The sequence below is a fragment of the Crotalus tigris genome, unplaced genomic scaffold (genome assembly GCF_016545835.1).
Source record: "Crotalus tigris isolate CLP2741 ecotype Arizona unplaced genomic scaffold, ASM1654583v1 scf7180000017899.1852299, whole genome shotgun sequence".
Lineage (NCBI taxonomy): Eukaryota > Metazoa > Chordata > Lepidosauria > Squamata > Viperidae > Crotalus > Crotalus tigris.
This window is the reverse complement of record NW_024096711.1, coordinates 1228306-1246946: the sequence shown is the minus strand read 5'-3', so window position 1 is coordinate 1246946 and position 18641 is coordinate 1228306. Positions and strand designations below refer to the sequence as shown.

General features: G+C 42.2%; 1 protein-coding gene across 7 annotated transcripts in view; it reads left to right on the top strand.

Moving 5' to 3' along the window:
- Nucleotides 1-18641, top strand: part of VWCE (von Willebrand factor C and EGF domains) — a 33904-nt gene that overhangs the window by 2337 nt on the left and 12926 nt on the right. For 3 of the 7 annotated variants that reach the window (XM_039344272.1, XM_039344269.1, XM_039344274.1), the window contains exons 2-12: nt 1591-1685; nt 5606-5695; nt 8270-8398; nt 9786-9902; nt 10023-10139; nt 10986-11144; nt 12760-13208; nt 13290-13383; nt 14818-14900; nt 16481-16568; nt 16864-16949. In XM_039344272.1, the coding sequence (XP_039200206.1) occupies nt 1591-1685; nt 5606-5695; nt 8270-8398; nt 9786-9902; nt 10023-10139; nt 10986-11144; nt 12760-13208; nt 13290-13383; nt 14818-14900; nt 16481-16568; nt 16864-16949 (1507 nt within the window). Of the gene's footprint in view, nt 1-1590; nt 1686-5605; nt 5696-8267; nt 8399-9785; nt 9903-10022; nt 10140-10985; nt 11145-12759; nt 13209-13289; nt 13384-14817; nt 14901-16480; nt 16569-16863; nt 16950-18641 lie in introns of those variants that run through there. The other 4 variants (XM_039344275.1, XM_039344271.1, XM_039344270.1 and 1 more) reach the window with 3 other exon arrangements.

Here is an 18641-nt window from a genome sequence, read left to right as displayed (position 1 = left end):
CTTTCCCTCCCTTGGGGAAAGAATCTCTTTCAGGGTCTTCTGGCTAATTCTCCCCTAGGGCTTTGTGAACACTGTTGTCTCCTTCCTCCCTTCTTCCTGTCTTGGGTCATACTGTATATGAGGATGTCATCACTTCCCTTCCTTTCCTCCAGGGAAAACTCCTGTAGACTTTTTTTTCTCCACCCCTCCCTACTAGGAATTGACAACTGCTCCTACATTTGTATATCTTCACTTTCCACTTTTTTTCTACAGTCACTTTGTTTTGCAGCCTTTTCCCCCCTTTCTTTCCTCTTCAGCAATCTCTCTCTCCAACTTTGGATCAGACTGGCAGCAGTACCCAAATAACTGAGGAGATGGGGGTTCCCCCCCTCTATTCCACAACACCTATATAGTAGCCTGAACCAATAGTACTGCTGTCTCAACATCTCTCTACAATAGCTCTGGCTGGCAGCCAGGTCAATTCATCATCCTGCCCGACAGCGCAGCTGCACTTTCCGGCTAGAAATAAGCTTCTTCTCCTCTGTTCTGTCTCCATTTGTTGGACTCATGCCAGCCCAACAGCAGCCGTGCCAGGCCAATAAACAACACATGCCCCGTCTCCATGATGGTGGCAGTTTTTCCCAACTCTTCAACATTGAACAGTACTCTTACTCCAGAGGGAACTTGGTGAAGACGGTTTGTAGCATTTATTCTGGTGCTGCAGGGCAAGAAGCTTTTCATTGGTGAGAATTCCTGCCTCATCTCCTCTTGGGATTTCTCCTACTCTCTCTGAAGCCAGGGCACCACAATGTCTTCCATTCAGCCCCTTTCACAATGATCATATATATATTTCTATATGCCGCAAATGCAGTCAGGGAGTGATGAGATGGGATGCTTGCTGGAAACCTAATTTGTTTGTTTCCCCAGCTTTTCTGTCCTTCTCTTTCCCTATCCTCATCCTCTATTGTCCCAGAGAGTAGACACTTGCACAACAGCCACAATTAGAAGGCGGAGGCTGGTGTGCGGGTTGAAGTTTAATTTCTTAATTTCTTAAGATCTTACTACTAAGGATGAAGAGAGATGCTCACAATGTTATTCCTCTTGGGTCAAAATCTCTTGTCTGCCTTTATCTACTGTGGTCCTCTGACTAGGCTGGATAGGATGTTATTTTGTTCTCCAAAATATTTTGGACAACCACCAAATCTGGCTACTATAAACTTTTAAAGTGATAACTTCTGCAAGTCTGTGTTCCCTCCTGCCAAGGAAGAATTGTTTTTCTATGTAATTTAACCCACTGTACCTTTCATCCAAATACTTTCCTTGTGTCTCAAACACAGCATCAATTACATTTTTAGTCTAACATGCTCTTACATTTTGCTGGCATTATGTGTCCAGCTAGAGAAGCTCTGTGGCTGGCTTAAACAGTTGCAAGTCAGACTGGTTTGCACTTTATCCACAGTATTTAAATCTCTTTCTGCATACATAATGCTCAATTACTATGTACAAACAAAAAAGAAAAAAGGAAGGAAGGAAGGAAGGAAGAAAGGAAGGAAGGAAGGAAGGAAAGGAGGTAGGTAGGTTGGTCCTTAAACTGTTTCTTCCATCTTGTAGGCGTCGCATTGGACCACATATTTGTCTCTCTGGTTTTGGAAGTGGGTGCTGTCCTGGATGGATACCATCTCCAGGGAGTGGACAATGCACTCTGCGTAAGTTTCTAGAACCTGTTGCAGAATCACTACATTATGTGGCCAGCACTATATTATTATTACTTTTAATCCTTATTAGGTTGCTGCTTCTTAATGCCAGGTCGGTTATTAATAAAGCCCCCCTCATCCGGGACTTGATACTAGATGAGGAGGCCGACCTGGCATGTATTAGTGAGACCTGGCTGGGCCAAGAGGGAGGTGTTCCTCTCTCAGAGATGTGCCCAGACGGGTTTCAGATAATGCACCAACCGTGACTCCAGGAAAGGGGTGGGGGAGTGGCGATTCTTGTCCGAGAATCCTTGAGACCTCGCAGGATCCCAGCCCCAGAGGTTGTTGGGTGTGAGTCCCTTCTCTTGAGGTTGTATTCAAGGGTCCAGTCGGGCTTGTTGTTGACATACCTGCCTCCCAGCTATGTGACAACAGCCCTGCCTGACCTGCTGGAGGGGGTAGCCGGGTTGGCGGTGGAATTCCCCAGGCTTATGGTGCTGGGGGATTTCAATCTGCCGTCACTCGGTGAATCCTCTGGTGTGGCTCAGGAGTTCATGGCTTCCATGACAACCATGGACCTGACCCAGATAATTCAGGGTCCGACCCATAGGGGAGGACACACGCTTGACTTGGTATTCCTCTCGGGGCAGTGGAGACGTGATCTCAATTTAAGGGGTATAGTTACTTCTCCCTTGTCATGGTCGGATCACTTCCTGTTGAGGTTAGATTTCTCGGTCCTACTCCCCTACAGCAGGGAGGCGGAACTGATTAGGTGGTTCCGCCCCAGGCGTTTAATGGACCTGGAGGGGTTCCAAATAGCGCTTGGGGGTTTTCCTGATTCCCTCCTCCACGAACCGGCCGAGTCCTTGGTCGCTGCTTGGAATAAGGCGGCATCAGGGGCGTTAGACCGGATCGCGCCTTTGCGACCTCTCCGTGATTGTGGATCCTGGAGGGCACCTTGGTTTACCGAGGAGCTACGGGAGATGAAGCATCAGAAGAGATGTCTAGAGCGACGCTGGAGGGCTAGTAACTCCAAATCCGACCGGACACTTCTAAGAGCCTATATTAGGACTTATTTAGTGGCGATACGAGCGGCAAAATGTTCGCATTTTTCCGCACTTATTGTGTCTGCAGAATCTCGCCCCGCCACCCTGTTTAGGGTGACCCGTTCCCTACTTAACGTTCGGAAAGCCGGGGAGCCCTTACAGGGTAGAGCGGAGGAATTTGTGCAATTCCTATCAGACAAAATTGCTCAGATTCGGACAGACCTAGATTCCAATTGGGCAGGGCCTTCTGAGATGACTGGGGCAGGTCTTAGCTCAGTTTTATGGGATGAATTTGAGTCTGTGACCGCTGAGGATGTTGACAGAGCGGTGGGAGCAATGAGCGCCTCCACTTGTTTATTGGACCCGTGTCCTTCCTGGTTGGTCTCGGCTGCCAAGGAGGTGACACGAGGCTGGCTCCAGGTGTTGATCAACGCTTCATTGAGGGAGGGGTCTTTCCCGCAATCCTTGAAGGAGGCGGTTGTGAGGCCCCTTCTCAAGAAGCCTACCCTGGATCCGGCTGACTTAAATAACTTCCGTCCAGTCTCCAATCTCCCCTTTTTGGGGAAGGTTGTAGAGAGAGTGGTGGCGCTCCAGCTCCGACGGTCTCTGGATGAAGCGGATTATCTAGACCCTTTTCAATCTGGCTTCAGGCCCGGCTTCAGCACACAAACCGCTTTGGTCACGCTGATGGATGATCTCTGGAGGGCCCGAGACAGGGGTTATTCCTCTATCTTGGTGCTACTTGACCTCTCAGCGGCTTTTGATACCATCGATCATGGTATCCTTTTGCGACGACTTGAAGGGGTGGGAGTGGGAGGCACCGTTTTACGGTGGTTCTCCTCCTACCTCTCTGGCCGGTCGCAATCGGTATTGGTGGGAGGGCAGAAGTCAACCCCGAGGCCCCTTGAATGCAGTGTGCCACAGGGGTCGGTCCTCTCCCCCCTCCTATTTAACATTTATATGAAGCCGCTGGGTGAGATCATCAGACAGCACAGGGTGAGCTTTCATCAGTATGCTGATGATACCCAGTTATATATCTCCTCCCCGAGCTCTCTCAGTGAAGCGGCCGATGTGATGGGCCGTTGCCTGGAAGCCGTGAGGGTCTGGATGGGGGTTAACAGACTCAGGCTCAATCCTGACAAGACCGAGTGGCTTTGGATGTTGCCTCCCAAAGATCATGTCCAGTGTTGACTCTTGCGGGGGAAAATATACCCCCTTCAGAGCAGGTTCGCAACTTGGGTGTCCTTCTTGATCCACAGCTGAATTTGGAACATCATTTGATGGCTGTGGCTGGGAGGACCTTTGCACAAGTTCGTCTGTTGCACTAGTTGCGACCCTACCTGGACCGGGAGGCTCTCCTTACAGTCACTTATGCCCTTGTCACCTCACGTCTGGACTACTGCAATGCGCTCTACATGGGGCTACCCTTGAAAAGTATTCGGAGACTACAGTTGGTCCAGAATGCATCCGCGAGTGATAGTGGGTGCTCCTTGATACACCCACGTTACACCTATCCTCCGTGAGCTGCACTGGTTGCCTATTGGTCTCCGGGTCCAATTCAAGGTGTTGGTTATTACCTTTAAAGCCCTATATGGCTCAGGGCCAGGCTATTTGCAAGACCGCCTACTACCTCATAGTTTCCTTCGTCCGGTTAGATCCCACAGGCTGGGCCTCCTTCAGGTCCCGTCGGCCAAGCAGTGCCATTTGGCAGGGCCGCGGAGGAGGGCTTTCTCTGTGATGGCACCCACATATTGGAACCAGCTCCCCCCCGGAGATTAGGACCGCTCCCACCCTGTTGGTTTTCCGTAAGCTGCTTAAGACCTGGCTTTTCCGGCAGGCCTGGGGTTTATAAAATCTGACCTCTGGATGACTGTTCTTGTACTGTTTGTTTTGTTATGTTTTATGGTGTTTTTATTGTTAGCCGCCCAGAGTCCTCCGGGAGTGGGGCAGCTTATAAATTTTAAAAATAAATAAATAAATAAATATTAGCAAACTGATGTTCATTAATGTTTTGCTGCAAGGGTTATCATAATCTTAAGAGAGCACACAAGGGGTTCCAAAGGAAAGCAGACAGTGAGCAACAGCAACAGATAGCGCTGCAACTGATATGAACAGTGACTAGAGCTGCCCTTTATGGGACAAGTAGGACCAACATCCCACCATGCTATAGATCAGTGGTGGTGAACCTATGGCACGGGTGCCAGAGGTGGCACTCAGAGCCCTCTCTGTGGGCATGCGCACCGTCGCCCCAGTCCCAGGCCTTCAGCTGGGTTTTATAAAACCTTTTCACTTTAGGCCTCCGCTGCCGTGTGCAAAAACAAAAAAGATTCAATCAATCAGTCAATTTCAACTTCTTGCGGGAAAAAAAAGATATTGCAAAGTTGGAATTGATTGATGGAACTTTTTAGTCCCACCCAGTCTGCTGTTACACTGCAGCCACACCCATCCAATGGGCCACACCCACCCAGCACCTGACGATGCATAAGTGGGTTTGGGGTTGCAGTTTGGGCACTCGGTCTCTAAAAGGTTCGCCATCACTGTTATAGATGATTGCACTCCAGTAAAATACTCAGCACTGAAGCTCAGCTAATAGATTAGCTTTTAGGGAATTTTCATTTTCCAACTAATCTGGGAACTCTAATTTTACACTAATTACTCTATGGATAGTCTTTTCTACTTTTGATGAAGTGTTGCTTACTTTAGAGCTAGAAAACTACAGTCCTCCGGGTATTGCTGAACTATAACTACCAGCCTCCCATACCATAGCCATTTTGTCTGCAATTCTACACACACACACACATACACACACACACATACACACACACACACACACGTATATACAATTCTTGCCAAATCTAATGGATGTTTTCTTGGTCCTCCTCATAGCACTCTGTTCCTTTGGCTGTGGCAGCGGCTTCTGCATAGCTCCCAATGTCTGTGCCTGCCGAGACGGAAGGCAGGGTGTCACCTGTCAAGGTAAGCTGCACTTCCTGAAATACTATCAGGAGTACTGTTTACCAACAGGATGCATAATTCCTATGGAGGGTTTGTCTGGTACCATAAGATGACACCTTCAGTTTGTGGCTTTAGGATATATTTTAAAATCTGGGAGCCATAAGAGAGAGTCTATGGAGTGGATTGCAATTTTTTTTATTTCATTCTAATATCTTAGTTATACTGTATATCATTTTCCCATAATAACAAAGTCAAAAACACCCTGTGATGCAGTTCCTCCCATCATTATAGCTCTGTAAAGGGAGAACAAAGTGAAAGATGACAGAACTGAAAAACTGAAAAATGGGGAACAGTTTTCTGAGATAGGATGAGATCGTCTGTATTACAAAATGACTGGGGAAAGTTCTGCTCTATATTTGTAGGAACATTTATACAGCTTGCTATGGTGTATGATTACCAAGGATACTGTGCTTTTTATACACTTCATTATATATGGCTCATATGGCCTCTTGGACAGTTTAGACAGGAGGGAAAAACTTGTACTCATCTAGTATTAGGCTATAATCTTCATCAGTCTAAGTTAAATGATTAATAATTGTGGACTTACTTTATTTTATTGGTTAATATTGTTATTATATCTTATTATAATAAAAGTTGTTATAACTTTTAACATCAGTGCATTTAAATCAAATTTAAAGATTTAAATAAAACTAAACTCATAACTGAAATCATGTAATTGATTCCACGATTGTGGGAACCACAATTTATAAACTTGTGGATAGCCAGATATTCCTAGAGCCAGTGCTATAGTGATCCCAGCAAGGGATACAAATTCTTAGAATCAAATTTCCACCCTCTCCATTTTTAATGCTTAATGTCATTGATTCCGTTTCATTCATTCTTTAATATGACAATGCATGTAAATCATCCCTGGAAAGCCATAGACTATTTTGTATTTCCTTACCAGTGGGGAGTTTGTTATTCTTCGTGATTGAGTGATCAATTTGTTACGTCATCAAATTGGTGTTGATTCTGGGATGTGTATTGTTTTGGTAATCTGTGTTAACAGTGTAACAGGCAAATAATGTTTGATGTTTTCACTTTAAGCAGACCCAAGAACAGCTGAATGAAAATGATACTGGAGCTCTTGGACTTGGGGGTTTCTCCTTTCTGTGGGCTCTGCCAGTGCATCTTGCCTTTTCTATAAGATCTTTTCCAGGACTGCCAGTTCTGAGCTGCAGAACTGCAGAGGATCACAGGGTGATTAGTAAAAGGATAACAGAAAATCCTCTTTGTGGGGTCCTTGGTGCTCTCTGAGTTGGTTATTTTCTTGCAGACGTTTCATTACAAACTAGATAACATTGTCAATTAGTGCATCATCATCATCATTATCATCATTGATGGTGTTAGTTTGGTAATGAAATGTCTGCAAGTAAACCACCAAGCTCAGAGAGCACCAAGGACCCCATAGTTCAACCTTGAGCTACAAATATTAACTTCTATCAAAATCCTTTTTGCTACCATTCTAGTCATTCCAGGTTTTGCAGCTCTATTTGTCACCACAATGTAAAAAAGAAGTTGAGACTTTAGAAAGAGTACAGAGAAAAACAACAAAGATGATCAGGGGACTGGAGGCTAAAACATATAAGGAACGGTTGCTGGAATTGGGTATGTCTAGTTTAATGAAGAGAAGGATGAGGGGGGACATGATAGCAGTGTTCCAATATCTCAGGGGCTGCCACAAAGAAGAAGGAGTAAAGCTATTCTCCAAAGAGCCTGGAGGCAGGACAAGAAGCAACAGATGGAAACTAATCAAAGAGAGAAGCAACCTAGAACTAAGGAGAACTTTTCTGACAGTTAGAACAATTAATCAATGGAACAACCTGCCTCCAGAAGCTGTGAATGCTCCAACACTGGAAGTTTTTAAGAAGAGACTGGACAGCTATGTGTCTGAAATGGTATAGGGCCGTGGTGGCGAACCTATAGCATGCATGCTACAGGTGGCATGCAGAACCCTCTCTGAGGGCACGCACGCTGTCACCCCAGTCTTAGGCCTTCAGCTGGGTTTTATAAAACCTTTTCCCTTTAGGCCTCTGCCGCCGTGTGCCCCCCCCCCAAAAAGATTCAATCAATCAATTTCAACTTCCCTCGGGGGAAAAAAAAGATCTCGCAAAGTTGGAACTGATTGATTGAACTTTTTAGTCCCACCCAGTCTGCCATTACCACTGCAGCCACACCCACCCAATGGGCCATGCCCGCCCGCACCCGACAATACATAAGTGGGTTTTGGGTTGCAGTATGAGCACTCGGTCTTTAAAAGGTTCGCCATCACTGGTATAGGGTTTCCTGCCTGAGCAGGGGGTTGGACTAGATGACCTCCAAGGTCCCTTCCACCACCACCACTACCACCACCACCACCACCATCATCATCATTATTAAAGATGCTAGGATAGACATTTCTGTTCATGCAGCAGTGAAATTGAGGATGCTTTCCTCTACCTCGTCCCATCTCACAGCCCTTGCATTCTTATTACCTTACAGATTTCCCCTAACTGAAACCTCTCTGTGAAACTATCCCATCTTGCTTTTTTACAGACCCGCCTGGAGCCTGTGGGGAGTATGGCTGTGATCTCACCTGCAATCATGGGGGCTGCCAGGAGGTGGCAAGAGTGTGCCCTCTGGGATTCTCTATGACTGAAACAACTAATGGTGTACGTTGTGTGGGTAAGCCAGAAAATGGGGTAACTCCCTCCCTGGGAGTAAGGAGAAATGGACCTTCAACACAGGGGTCATAGGGAGTTTTTACCCTTTTAGACTGAGCAAGTCATTGGTCCTTAGCTTTAGCAAGATTGGTCAACATCTGACCACACAGCTATGGCTCCAGAACATCCCCTGCTGCTGAAATCTGGTATGAGCAATCGTTTTCACTTTTTTGCCCCCAAATGAGAAACAAGTAATCAGAAAGTCCAAAATTTTCAGTCCTAGCCATTTTCTTAACATCATATGCCATATAGGTCTTACATACTTCAGAGCACTCCCTAAGAGGTGGGGATTGGGAGCAAAGGAGAGGAAAAGAAAAGGGGTCACCCTTGTCCAAAAGATTGCCTGCAACTTCATTAAAAGCTCAATCAATAATTGTAACACTTCCAGCATTTCAGTATCCTGAAATGTATTTTTGAGCATAAGACTTGTGATTTGGAGGAAAGATAATGTATCTGGGTTTGGCATTTGATCAATGGCATGTTTATTTTGTTTACTACATTAAAAAAATACACTACAAATCTTTTTCACTGAAACACTTATTCTTTACACAAATGCACAAATATATCAACAACTCAATGCTAAACCGGCCCTGACCAAAATAATAATATTGAGGCTGTGCTAAGGTGAAAAGGGGTCAGGATAGGCTTCAGTGTTCTAAAATGATTCTGTATAAATCAAAAAGTAAAAGGAATCTATTCAAGTCAAGCTCAACTCTGATATCACAGACATGATGCTATGAAAGTGATTTGCACTGCCTTCTTCTGAAATGTGTTTCCAAGTTCTCAATCCCACCCACTACTCTGTTACACTTAGCCAACCTTCTGATCACTCAGTAGTGTCCTCCCTGGGCACTTTGACTTGTGTTATTGTAGAGACTGGATGTCTGATTTCCACAGACTACAACACTAGTCAATCACTCATAGGTGACTTGTATGTATGACTTTAACCCTCTTTACAAAGAGCATCTTTTAATTTGTCTTTTAAACTATGGCTTTAGCACTCTTTGGAAAAAAAGCCCTAGCTCTATGTTTAATAAGCAGAACTAGTATTCTCTTTTTCTACATGGCGCAGAAGTTGGTTTATACCAGATGATATCCTGCCGGCTGTAAATTGTTGGTTCTGTCCCATATGAATGCATAATCAGTTTTCCACTGGTTCTGGAAAACTCCACCCACACTGGGGAAGGGATGGGGGGGGGAATATCTTTAAATGCATTGCTGTCATAAGAGATGTCTCATTCTTCAACTATGATCATTTAGCCCTGAAATTGTCTCCATTTTTGTCTTTTAGTGCAGCTGGTCTCTTCTGCCTTCATATTTGCTGACCCACAAAAATCTCTTTTCTGCAGATATTGATGAGTGCCTGAGTGGTTCCTGCGAGGGGCTTTGTGTGAACACAGAAGGGGGCTTTGTGTGTGAATGTGGCCCAGGGATGCAACTTGCGACTGACCGGCACAGTTGTCAAGGTGGGTCAAACTCGGTCTGTAAGAAGGAAGGTCTGGATGAGGTTTTTTATAAAAATTGCAGAAGGAACATTGGTAGGATGGATTGTCATGGGCCAATAGTGTTGACCATCTTGATCCCAGATACTGATGAGTGCCTAACAACACCTTGCCAGCAGCACTGCCAAAACAGTATCGGCAGCTATCAATGTTCCTGTCATCCTGGATTCTACCTTCACGGCAACCGACATTCATGTGTGGGTGAGTGATTCTGCTTTTGTTGGAGAGTTCAGCAGATACCTTTCTTCTAAAATGAGTGGTTTACCCTAGCTTAAAAGCTCTGTGACAGCTATAGCTTTTTGGAAAACAAATTGGAACTGAATCATTTAAAGGATTTATTTCATTTCAGAAATGAGGTCCAGGCAGGTATGTTACCATCACTGCTTTAGTTTTTGGAAAACAGCCTATTTTGACTGAGACTTCAGGAGGCTGCAGTGTGGTTTGTTGCTGCAAATCAGAGTGACAACAGCTATTTGGGCTCCTAAAACTGCACATTTGAAAATGAGCTGAATAGTATCTTTGAGTTCTTTATTCTTTTTAGTAAACCTAACAGCGTCACATATCTAAATTTAGCAGAGATATTTTCCCAAACTGAGAAATGATTATGGAAAACTTTTCCTGTTCAATATTGTGGTAGTACAAGGTACACCCCCCCCCCCATGCAGACACTAAGCTGCATTCAGGATCAGACCTATGAGATTTCCCCTCATGCATATGAATTGCTTAAAGTGTCATCCCACAAGGTGCTTTCTTTGAACAGCAACAGGACTTTCTTGATTTTCCTTGAAGATGTTCAAGAAATTCTACTTGCTGCTTGAAAAAAGCACTTTTTGGGACAACCATGACCTGGATGACTGAGTACCTCCATAGATATTTTCCTTAAAGTGTTCTTATAAGAAAATATTAATAGCAAACTGAAAACAAATATTTATGTATATGTATACAATACAATTTATTTATTTATGTCACAATATCTCATGCTTTCTGGCCCTTTATGGCTAATTTCTGCCCAGCTACAAGCTTGGGCTGACCTAGCTGTGCTGTAAGCCTCTAGCACCCTGCGTCTGTCTGGTACAGATGTGAATGAATGCCGCCGACTCAGTGAGAAGCGAACCTGCCAACATTCCTGCCACAATACATTGGGGAGTTTTATGTGCAGCTGTCATCCAGGCTACCGACTCAGTGTGGACAGATTGTCTTGTGAAGGTAAGGACTGTCATATAGCTCATCCTGCAAGAAAGCCTTTTTGATCCTTTGCATTCAATTATTTGTTTATGGTGGTGCAAACTGATCAACTAGAAAAGTCCTGAGACAATGGGAATATGTATGTGGTCAGTGGGAGAATAGGGATATGTTGGTAAATGTGGAAATCTGATCCACATGTTTAGTAAGCCAAAATGACACAGCCCAGCAGAGACTGACTTGCTGCTATAAACTGCCTAGAATGGTGGTTCCATTTGTTCTTCTAGACAATTTCAGTCAGCATGTTGTTTCCCCTTCCTTGCTCATCTTATCTTTATTGGTAAATGTCTTGTTGAGTTTCATCAACGATAGTGCTTTTGCCAAATGTATTGTTCCAATGGAACAGAACTATGACAACTATCAATCAAAATCCCTCCCCTTTCTCTTTCTTGCTGACATCCCCGTCTTAGTTACGCCTGCTGATTCTTGGCCAACTCAAAAAACCAAGATCAATTCAAAGAGGTTCTCAGTCTGTTGGATTAAGTGAACATGTGGAACTCACCAGATCAGCTTTCCGGGGCAGGAATATATTTCTCTAAAGTAACCGACAAATAGACAGACAGGAAGGAATAGCCAGGATTTTTTAAAATGCGCTTTTAAAAGATCTGTAAAATAACTGGCAGCAGTTTTTAACAGTGTATTTTGTCATGTAGAGTTTGGTATGCAATCACCCTTGGTACATATTACATTGATAATCATTTCCAAGAAACACTTTATACAAATTTATCTGACCTCGTTTGTTACATAATTTTCCCTGAAGCGCAATTTTGCAATACACATTTTTCACTCTATGCACTTGATATTTTTTAATAAAAATAAACCTTTCTGTTTGCATCTTTTAGAAACATGTCTTTTTTTCCCTGAGTGTCTCTTAAATGATATTTTTATGTGAACTTTTTAGCAGATAAACAGAAATGAGTAATCTCTACTCAAAATTCTACCTGCTCCATAAGTAGTTTGTTTTGACAGATGCTCCCTATTTTTTTTCAAAATGGGGTTTTGTTTACTCTAGAAATACAGAATTTATGAATCCGTTGGGTTCCATTAACAAGGCTTTTCAAAAGCCTCTGTTTTTATAATCAGATAAGACTGAAGTCAAAAGCTGGGTAAAAGGCACAACTGAGAGTGCAGTGTAAACGCTCTTATTCATGGAAATATCTTCCCAATAGCGACTTGGAAGCTGTGCGTTTTGGGCAGGATGGGAGGGAAGGTGGGGAGGATTTCTGAATATAATTGGCCATTTCTGTAATGGAGTATGTGAATGACCTTGGGGAATAAAGGGAAGAGATGCTGCCTAGAAACAATCAGACAAGAGAGGGAGGAGCCCCCATTGGATTAACAGTTTCAGAGGAAGAAACTTAGGAAGGATCTGTCCTAATTGTTCCGGCAGTTAAAAGTGGTGGCAGGAAGTCTGTGCTTCAGAATTGCAAGATTCTGTTAATGTAGCCTTACAACAAAGTAGAATTAGTTTATCCAGTTATGTTTCCTGTTTGGTTTACCTGTGAGGGCTGACAGTTTCTCTCTTTGTGTGTGTTTGTGTGTCTCTCTCTCTTCCCTGTTCCTCCCTCCTGCCTCACAGGTTTTTCAAAGTCCAGCCTGGCCCCTTCTTCTATTTTGCAGTCTCTTCAACAGCCACAGACTCTGCTACGCCTTTCTCCAGAATCCATAGGACCCGTATTGCCGCCCAGGGGTTCCCCAGCACTTGCTCCCTCCAGTGTACCTGGAACCCCATCTCCTTTCCTGCTCCTTCCCATTCTCTCTGTGCTTCCACCTGCATCTTCCCCCACTTCCTCATCTCCTCCCCACAGCTCCTCTTTTGGCACCTCCTTCTGGCCCAGAACAGCCAGGCCTTCTCTACCAATAAGTCCTCTGTCACCACTGCTACCAAAGAAGGTTAGCCCATCTCTTCCCCCAAGCCCTTTGACTCCCTCAATTCCCACCCTGCCATCTGCCTGCTGGCATGGAGGGGTTCTTCATGAAGATAACAGCTACTGGATAGAGCCACCATGTCTGAATTGCTCCTGTGAGGTATGTGGCATATTTTGAGTTCTTATCTTAGTCTCCAACTTCAAGTATTATGTCGGTACTGCCTGTATTGTCTTATTTCAGGGTGGACAAGTGTTTTGTCGAGCTGTGACGTGTGAAGTTTCCTGCTCTCACCCAATTCTCCCAGCCCAGGGAGAGTGCTGTCCTACTTGCACAGGTGAGAAAAATACCCACTAGATCAAGGCTCTATATCAGAGGTCTTCAAACTTGGCCCTTTTATGACTTATGGACTTCAGCTCCCAGAATTCCTCAGCCAGCGTGCCTGGCTGAGGAATTCTGGGAGTTGAAGTCCACAAGTCATAAAAGGGCCAAGTTTGAAGACCCCTGCTCTATATGCTTGTGTCATATTGGATCATGTGGGTCTTCCCTTGTTCTAGCTGTGGAGGATTTTCATCATATACTCTCTTCCCCCTCAATTGATCAAAAGCAGTCCTTGATTTCTGGAACTTGTCTTGATAAGCCCCCATTCCTCTTTGCTTCCTGGGAATTATATAATGTGGTTCTAAGTTTCTTGAATTATCATATTTCATGGATCATCTCATTCACTAGGGCATCTGAAAGTTGGACACGATAGATGCATCTTTATTCAGACAGGTGCTATGTGTTGTGCAATCTATCATTTTATGTAAAATGTAAATGCTCATGTGAATCAAGCTTGGCTTCTAGTACTGAATTATGCAACATTCTGTGTACAGTTAATAAATTATAGGATAGTTTTGAAGGTTTTTTTAATTGAAAGCTAAAATAAATTGCATTGTCCCACCAATTTTAAAATTAAAAAGTTGAATTGGTTAAAATCTCATGAGGTTTTCAGGTCTTAAAAGATTTCAGTAATATCATCTATTGATTCTAGTATTGTTTGAACTTTGTAAGATTTGGCAATTTCATTCACTTTTAATGTAGTGAATTTATTTATTAATTAATCTTTTCTTCAGGAGCTCAAGGCAGCATACATAGCTTTCCCTTCATCTGATTTTCTCACACACACACACAAACACACACACACACACATCCTATGAGGCAAGTTGAGCTGAGAGAGTAATTGGCCCAAAGACACTATTGAATTTCTATGGCTAAGGGTGAACTGAGTTGAACTAAATCCAAGCACAATGCTACTCTAGCTCTCAAACATTATCGACATCATTTGAAGTATCACAGGTCTATCCTGGTACCCACAGACATTCCTTAACCTAGATTTACTTTAACCTTACTTTAAAAAATAGCTCTAAAATCTTCAAAAAAGGAATGCATACAGCAGATGGAGCAATGTTTCCCAACTTGGTGGCCTTCTTTAAGACTATTGGGCCTAATAGGAATGTATAGTGTAATATATATGGAGGTTTGCATGTTGGACGTAACTGAAATAGAGCTTTTAATTGTGTTCAACACAATTAAAGGTACCTTGAATTATCTGTGACTTGTGAATGGTGATATTGTTACAAGTGTTTTCTTCTATGGAATATTGGAGAGCATCTAGCAAGTTTTTGAAAACATTTACATGCTTCCCAGTTAAGAGAAAGGTGTAATGGGGCCTATTTCCCTTAGTTCTTGTCCCTTCAGAGAAGCATCTTCTCATTCCTGTTTCCTACAGGCTGTTTCTATTATGGGATGTCCAGAGTTGAAGGGGACGTATTCTCTCTCTCTGAGGAGAACTGCACAGTCTGTGTCTGCCTGGTGAGCCTCAGGGAGTTGGGGCTGGTATTTCTTTGAGGACATATAAATTAATACTTGCTAACATGTATCTTTAGATGGAAATAAAGCTTCAAGCTCCTAGCTTTTGCTAGGAGCCATCTAACAACATTGTACTGAAACTTGTAAATGTTTTGAAGGGCATCTGTTTTTTTGACCAATAGCCCAGAAAGCAGGGTTGAATTAAGAGATGGAATTCTTCTTCTTCTTCTTCTTCTTCTTCTTCTTCTTCTTCTTCTTCTTCTTCTTCTTCTTCTTCTTCTTCTTCTTCTTCTTCTTCTTCTTCTTCTTCTTCTTCTTCTTCTTCTTCTTCTTCTTCTTCTTCTTCTTCTTCTTCTTCTTCTTCTTCTTCTTCTTCTTCTTCTTCTTCTTCTTCTTCTTCTTCTTCTTCTCCTCCTCCTCCTCCTCCTCCTCCTCCTCCTCCTCCTCCTCCTCCTCCTCCTCCTCCTCCTCCTCCTCCTCCTTCTTCTTCTTCTTCTTCTTCTTCTTCTTCCTCCTCCTCCTCCATTTTACTTTAGTACAAATTATTATCCAATTTAACATGAAGTTTTAGCCCCACATGATTTTAACTGGTTAATGTAGCCATATCTTGGGTCATTAATTTTCAACTATTTGTCAAAGATGCCAAGTTTCAAAAACAAAAATACAGAAAAAAGGGAGAACAATACTAGAGTGGAAGACAAAATATTTTTCAGCTTCTATCAAACTTGCATTTTCATGTTGCTTTCATGCCACCGAAACTCCTTTTCTGAACCTGGCTGTTCAGAGGCACATACAAGGAGGGTTCCCTCTGATTTAAAACCTGTGCAAGGATCCCACAGGCAGGAGCAGGATATAGTGTGTTACTATCCTTCTCCCATAGCCTTTACAAACCCCTCACTACAAGCTGTACTCTCTTCCTTTTCAGCCTTCATTGTTAGCACTCTTATCCACATAATCACTGGGATGCCTGTCTCCAGTGGTTGAAGTCTGCTATCCAGGAAGAGTGCATAGAATTGATTGGGTGAGCAGAGTTTTTCCAAGGGGTAATTTTGTAGGTGAGATGCACTGAGACTCATTATCAGCCACATTGTGGCTAGGAGCAATACTAATCCTACTGTTAGGAGTAGGTGTCACGAAAGGAGAGCATATTCCCCAGAGTTAAGTTAATCAGTATTTTAATTATTGCCAAAGAGAAGCCCGTAGGATGTCTCTGTCCCAAAGCCAAAAATAGTGTTGGTGGTCTTGGTACTAAACACTTGACTCAGAGCATGTACTGCTTATTTGAGGTGGCAAAATGCACTGAGATGTTCCAGAGTGAGGAGCATTTGGAATCTAATGGAAACAATGGGTGTGAGCATTTGGGAGGAGAAGGATTATGTTCATGATAAACTATTCATTCTTTGTCACAGTTTTTCTCATGTTGTTGCCTAGAAATTATAGTGGCTGAAATCTAAATTCTCCTGATGCCACAAGTTTATGGAAGACATTCACAAATATAATTCAGATGTGATATTAGGCTGAAACTACATTGCAGAAAATGAAAAATCAACAATCTGCACTACAATGTTTGTTTTTCATTCTAGGCAGGCAACATTTCCTGTATTTCTCCAGAATGTACACCCAGTCCATGTCCCAGTTCTGTTCAGACAGACTGTTGTCCCTGCCAGCCAGGTAGATCTTGATTACTTAATCCTTGCCATAAAAACATCTTGTTTTTTAGACACAGTGTAAAACAAGAAGGGTAGAAATAATGGGAAGTCATTCTTTGAAAGACCTCATCTAAAATAGAATATCCTATGAGTAGGTGATGCTAGAATTCACAGTATAAAGTTTAATAAATTTACATAATAAGAGCTATGGGCACAAGAACATAAGAGCTATAAATTTGTAAATGTGATGCCTTAGATTAATTGGCCTTTTATCTGGTAACCAATCTTTCTGCTATGAATGTTGCTTTCTTCTGTAGCAGAATGTCATTTCCGTGGGCAAATATACACAGAAGGGTCCAAGTTCAACCCAGATGGTGATAACTGTACCACTTGTGTGTGCAGAGTATGTATTTTATCTACCTTTATTCATCTACCTTTCTTTTTATTGAAATTTGTTATAATATAAAATACATAGAAACAAAGATAATAAGGGAATGGGGAAGGAAAAGGAAAGGGGAAGAAACAAACGGGTGGAAACTAAGCAAGGAGAGAAGCAACCTAGAACTAAGGAGAAACTTCCTGACAGTTAGAACAATTAACCAGTGGAACAACCTGCCTCCAGAAGCGGTGAATGCTCCAACACTGGAGGTTTATAAGAAGAAACTGGACAGCCATTTGTCCGAAATGGTATAGGGTTTCCTCCCTGAGCAGGGGATTGGACTAGATGACCTCCAAGGTCCCTTCCAACTTTACTATTATTATTATTATTATTATTATTATTATTATTATTATTATTATTATTATTATTATTAAAAGCAGTGACTTCCAACCTTTTTCAGGGCAGTAAAATATGAAATAGAGATGGAACCTCATTTTTTTTATTTCACATAGCCATTTCTATAACTATAGTTTAATCATCAAAAGCCAAGATCAAAGTTTCATTTTTTTGTGTGTTTTGAGTATAAAGTTCAGAAACAGTTTCAAGTAGAAATAAAACTGTATACATTATTTTATTTTATTAAAAAAATTAATTTTGCCATCTCTGTCAGCTCCATCAGTTTTTCCATTCATTTTTCCGTTGCAGGAATTGATGTATCTTTGTGCATATAAAATTCTCACTCAAGTCAATGTATATAAGAACAAAGTTCCATTCCCCCCCCCCCCAAGCTCTTTGTCTAATAGTCCTAAAAGGAAAAAATCTGGCTTCCATTTTGTATTTGTTTTAAGAATCTTCTGAATTCAGAATCTTCTGAATAAAATATAAATCTGGCCCCAATATTTCTTTCTTTACCACAAGTCAACCAAAGATGATAAAAACTATCTTCTTTACAATTACATTTCCAACAATATTTGAGACACCTCTATACAATTTTTACAGTTTCTCAGATGTACCTTTACTTATCTCAGAGGGTGTTCCAATTAAGTTTTCTCACTTAGTATACACAATCTCTCTTGATTTCTTTCTCTTACGTACACACAAATGCACACTATTATAGTGTTACATTTTTCTCTCTTCCAATGAAAAGCATGTGATGAGATATAAACATTGGCAGCAGCTTAAGACTGTGCTTACATCATTTTACCTAAGAAACCATGCATCTCTTTTATTTCTGGTTTTCTTGAACTTTTGTAACTTTTCTTATCTGTTAAAAGAGAAACATTTTTTCTGCTTCACTGCAGAAACTTGAAACTATTACATAAGTTCTATTGGTATTCCAGAACTATATGTCAACTGTGAAATTGGCTAAATTAGGCCTCCGAAGGGAAAGCTTATTAATAGCCCTCGAATGCTCTGTGGCAAAGAAGGGGCCAGACAGACAATGTTGAAGCATTTTTTAAAAAGCACTGACAAATTAAAAATGCAAAAACAAACAAATAAACAAATACAGTCAATCTCAGTTTAAAAACATATAACATGTAAAAATCACATGGAACAACTCCAAGGGCATATTTCTGGAGATTTTTTTTATCCTTTTCCTAAATATGGAGCTATTTGGGCTAAAATACTATCATGTGGGAATGCGTTCTACAAATAATATCCCTTCTGCCTAACTGAAGAAGCCCTGAAGCTACTAAGATGATGGTACCCAAATAA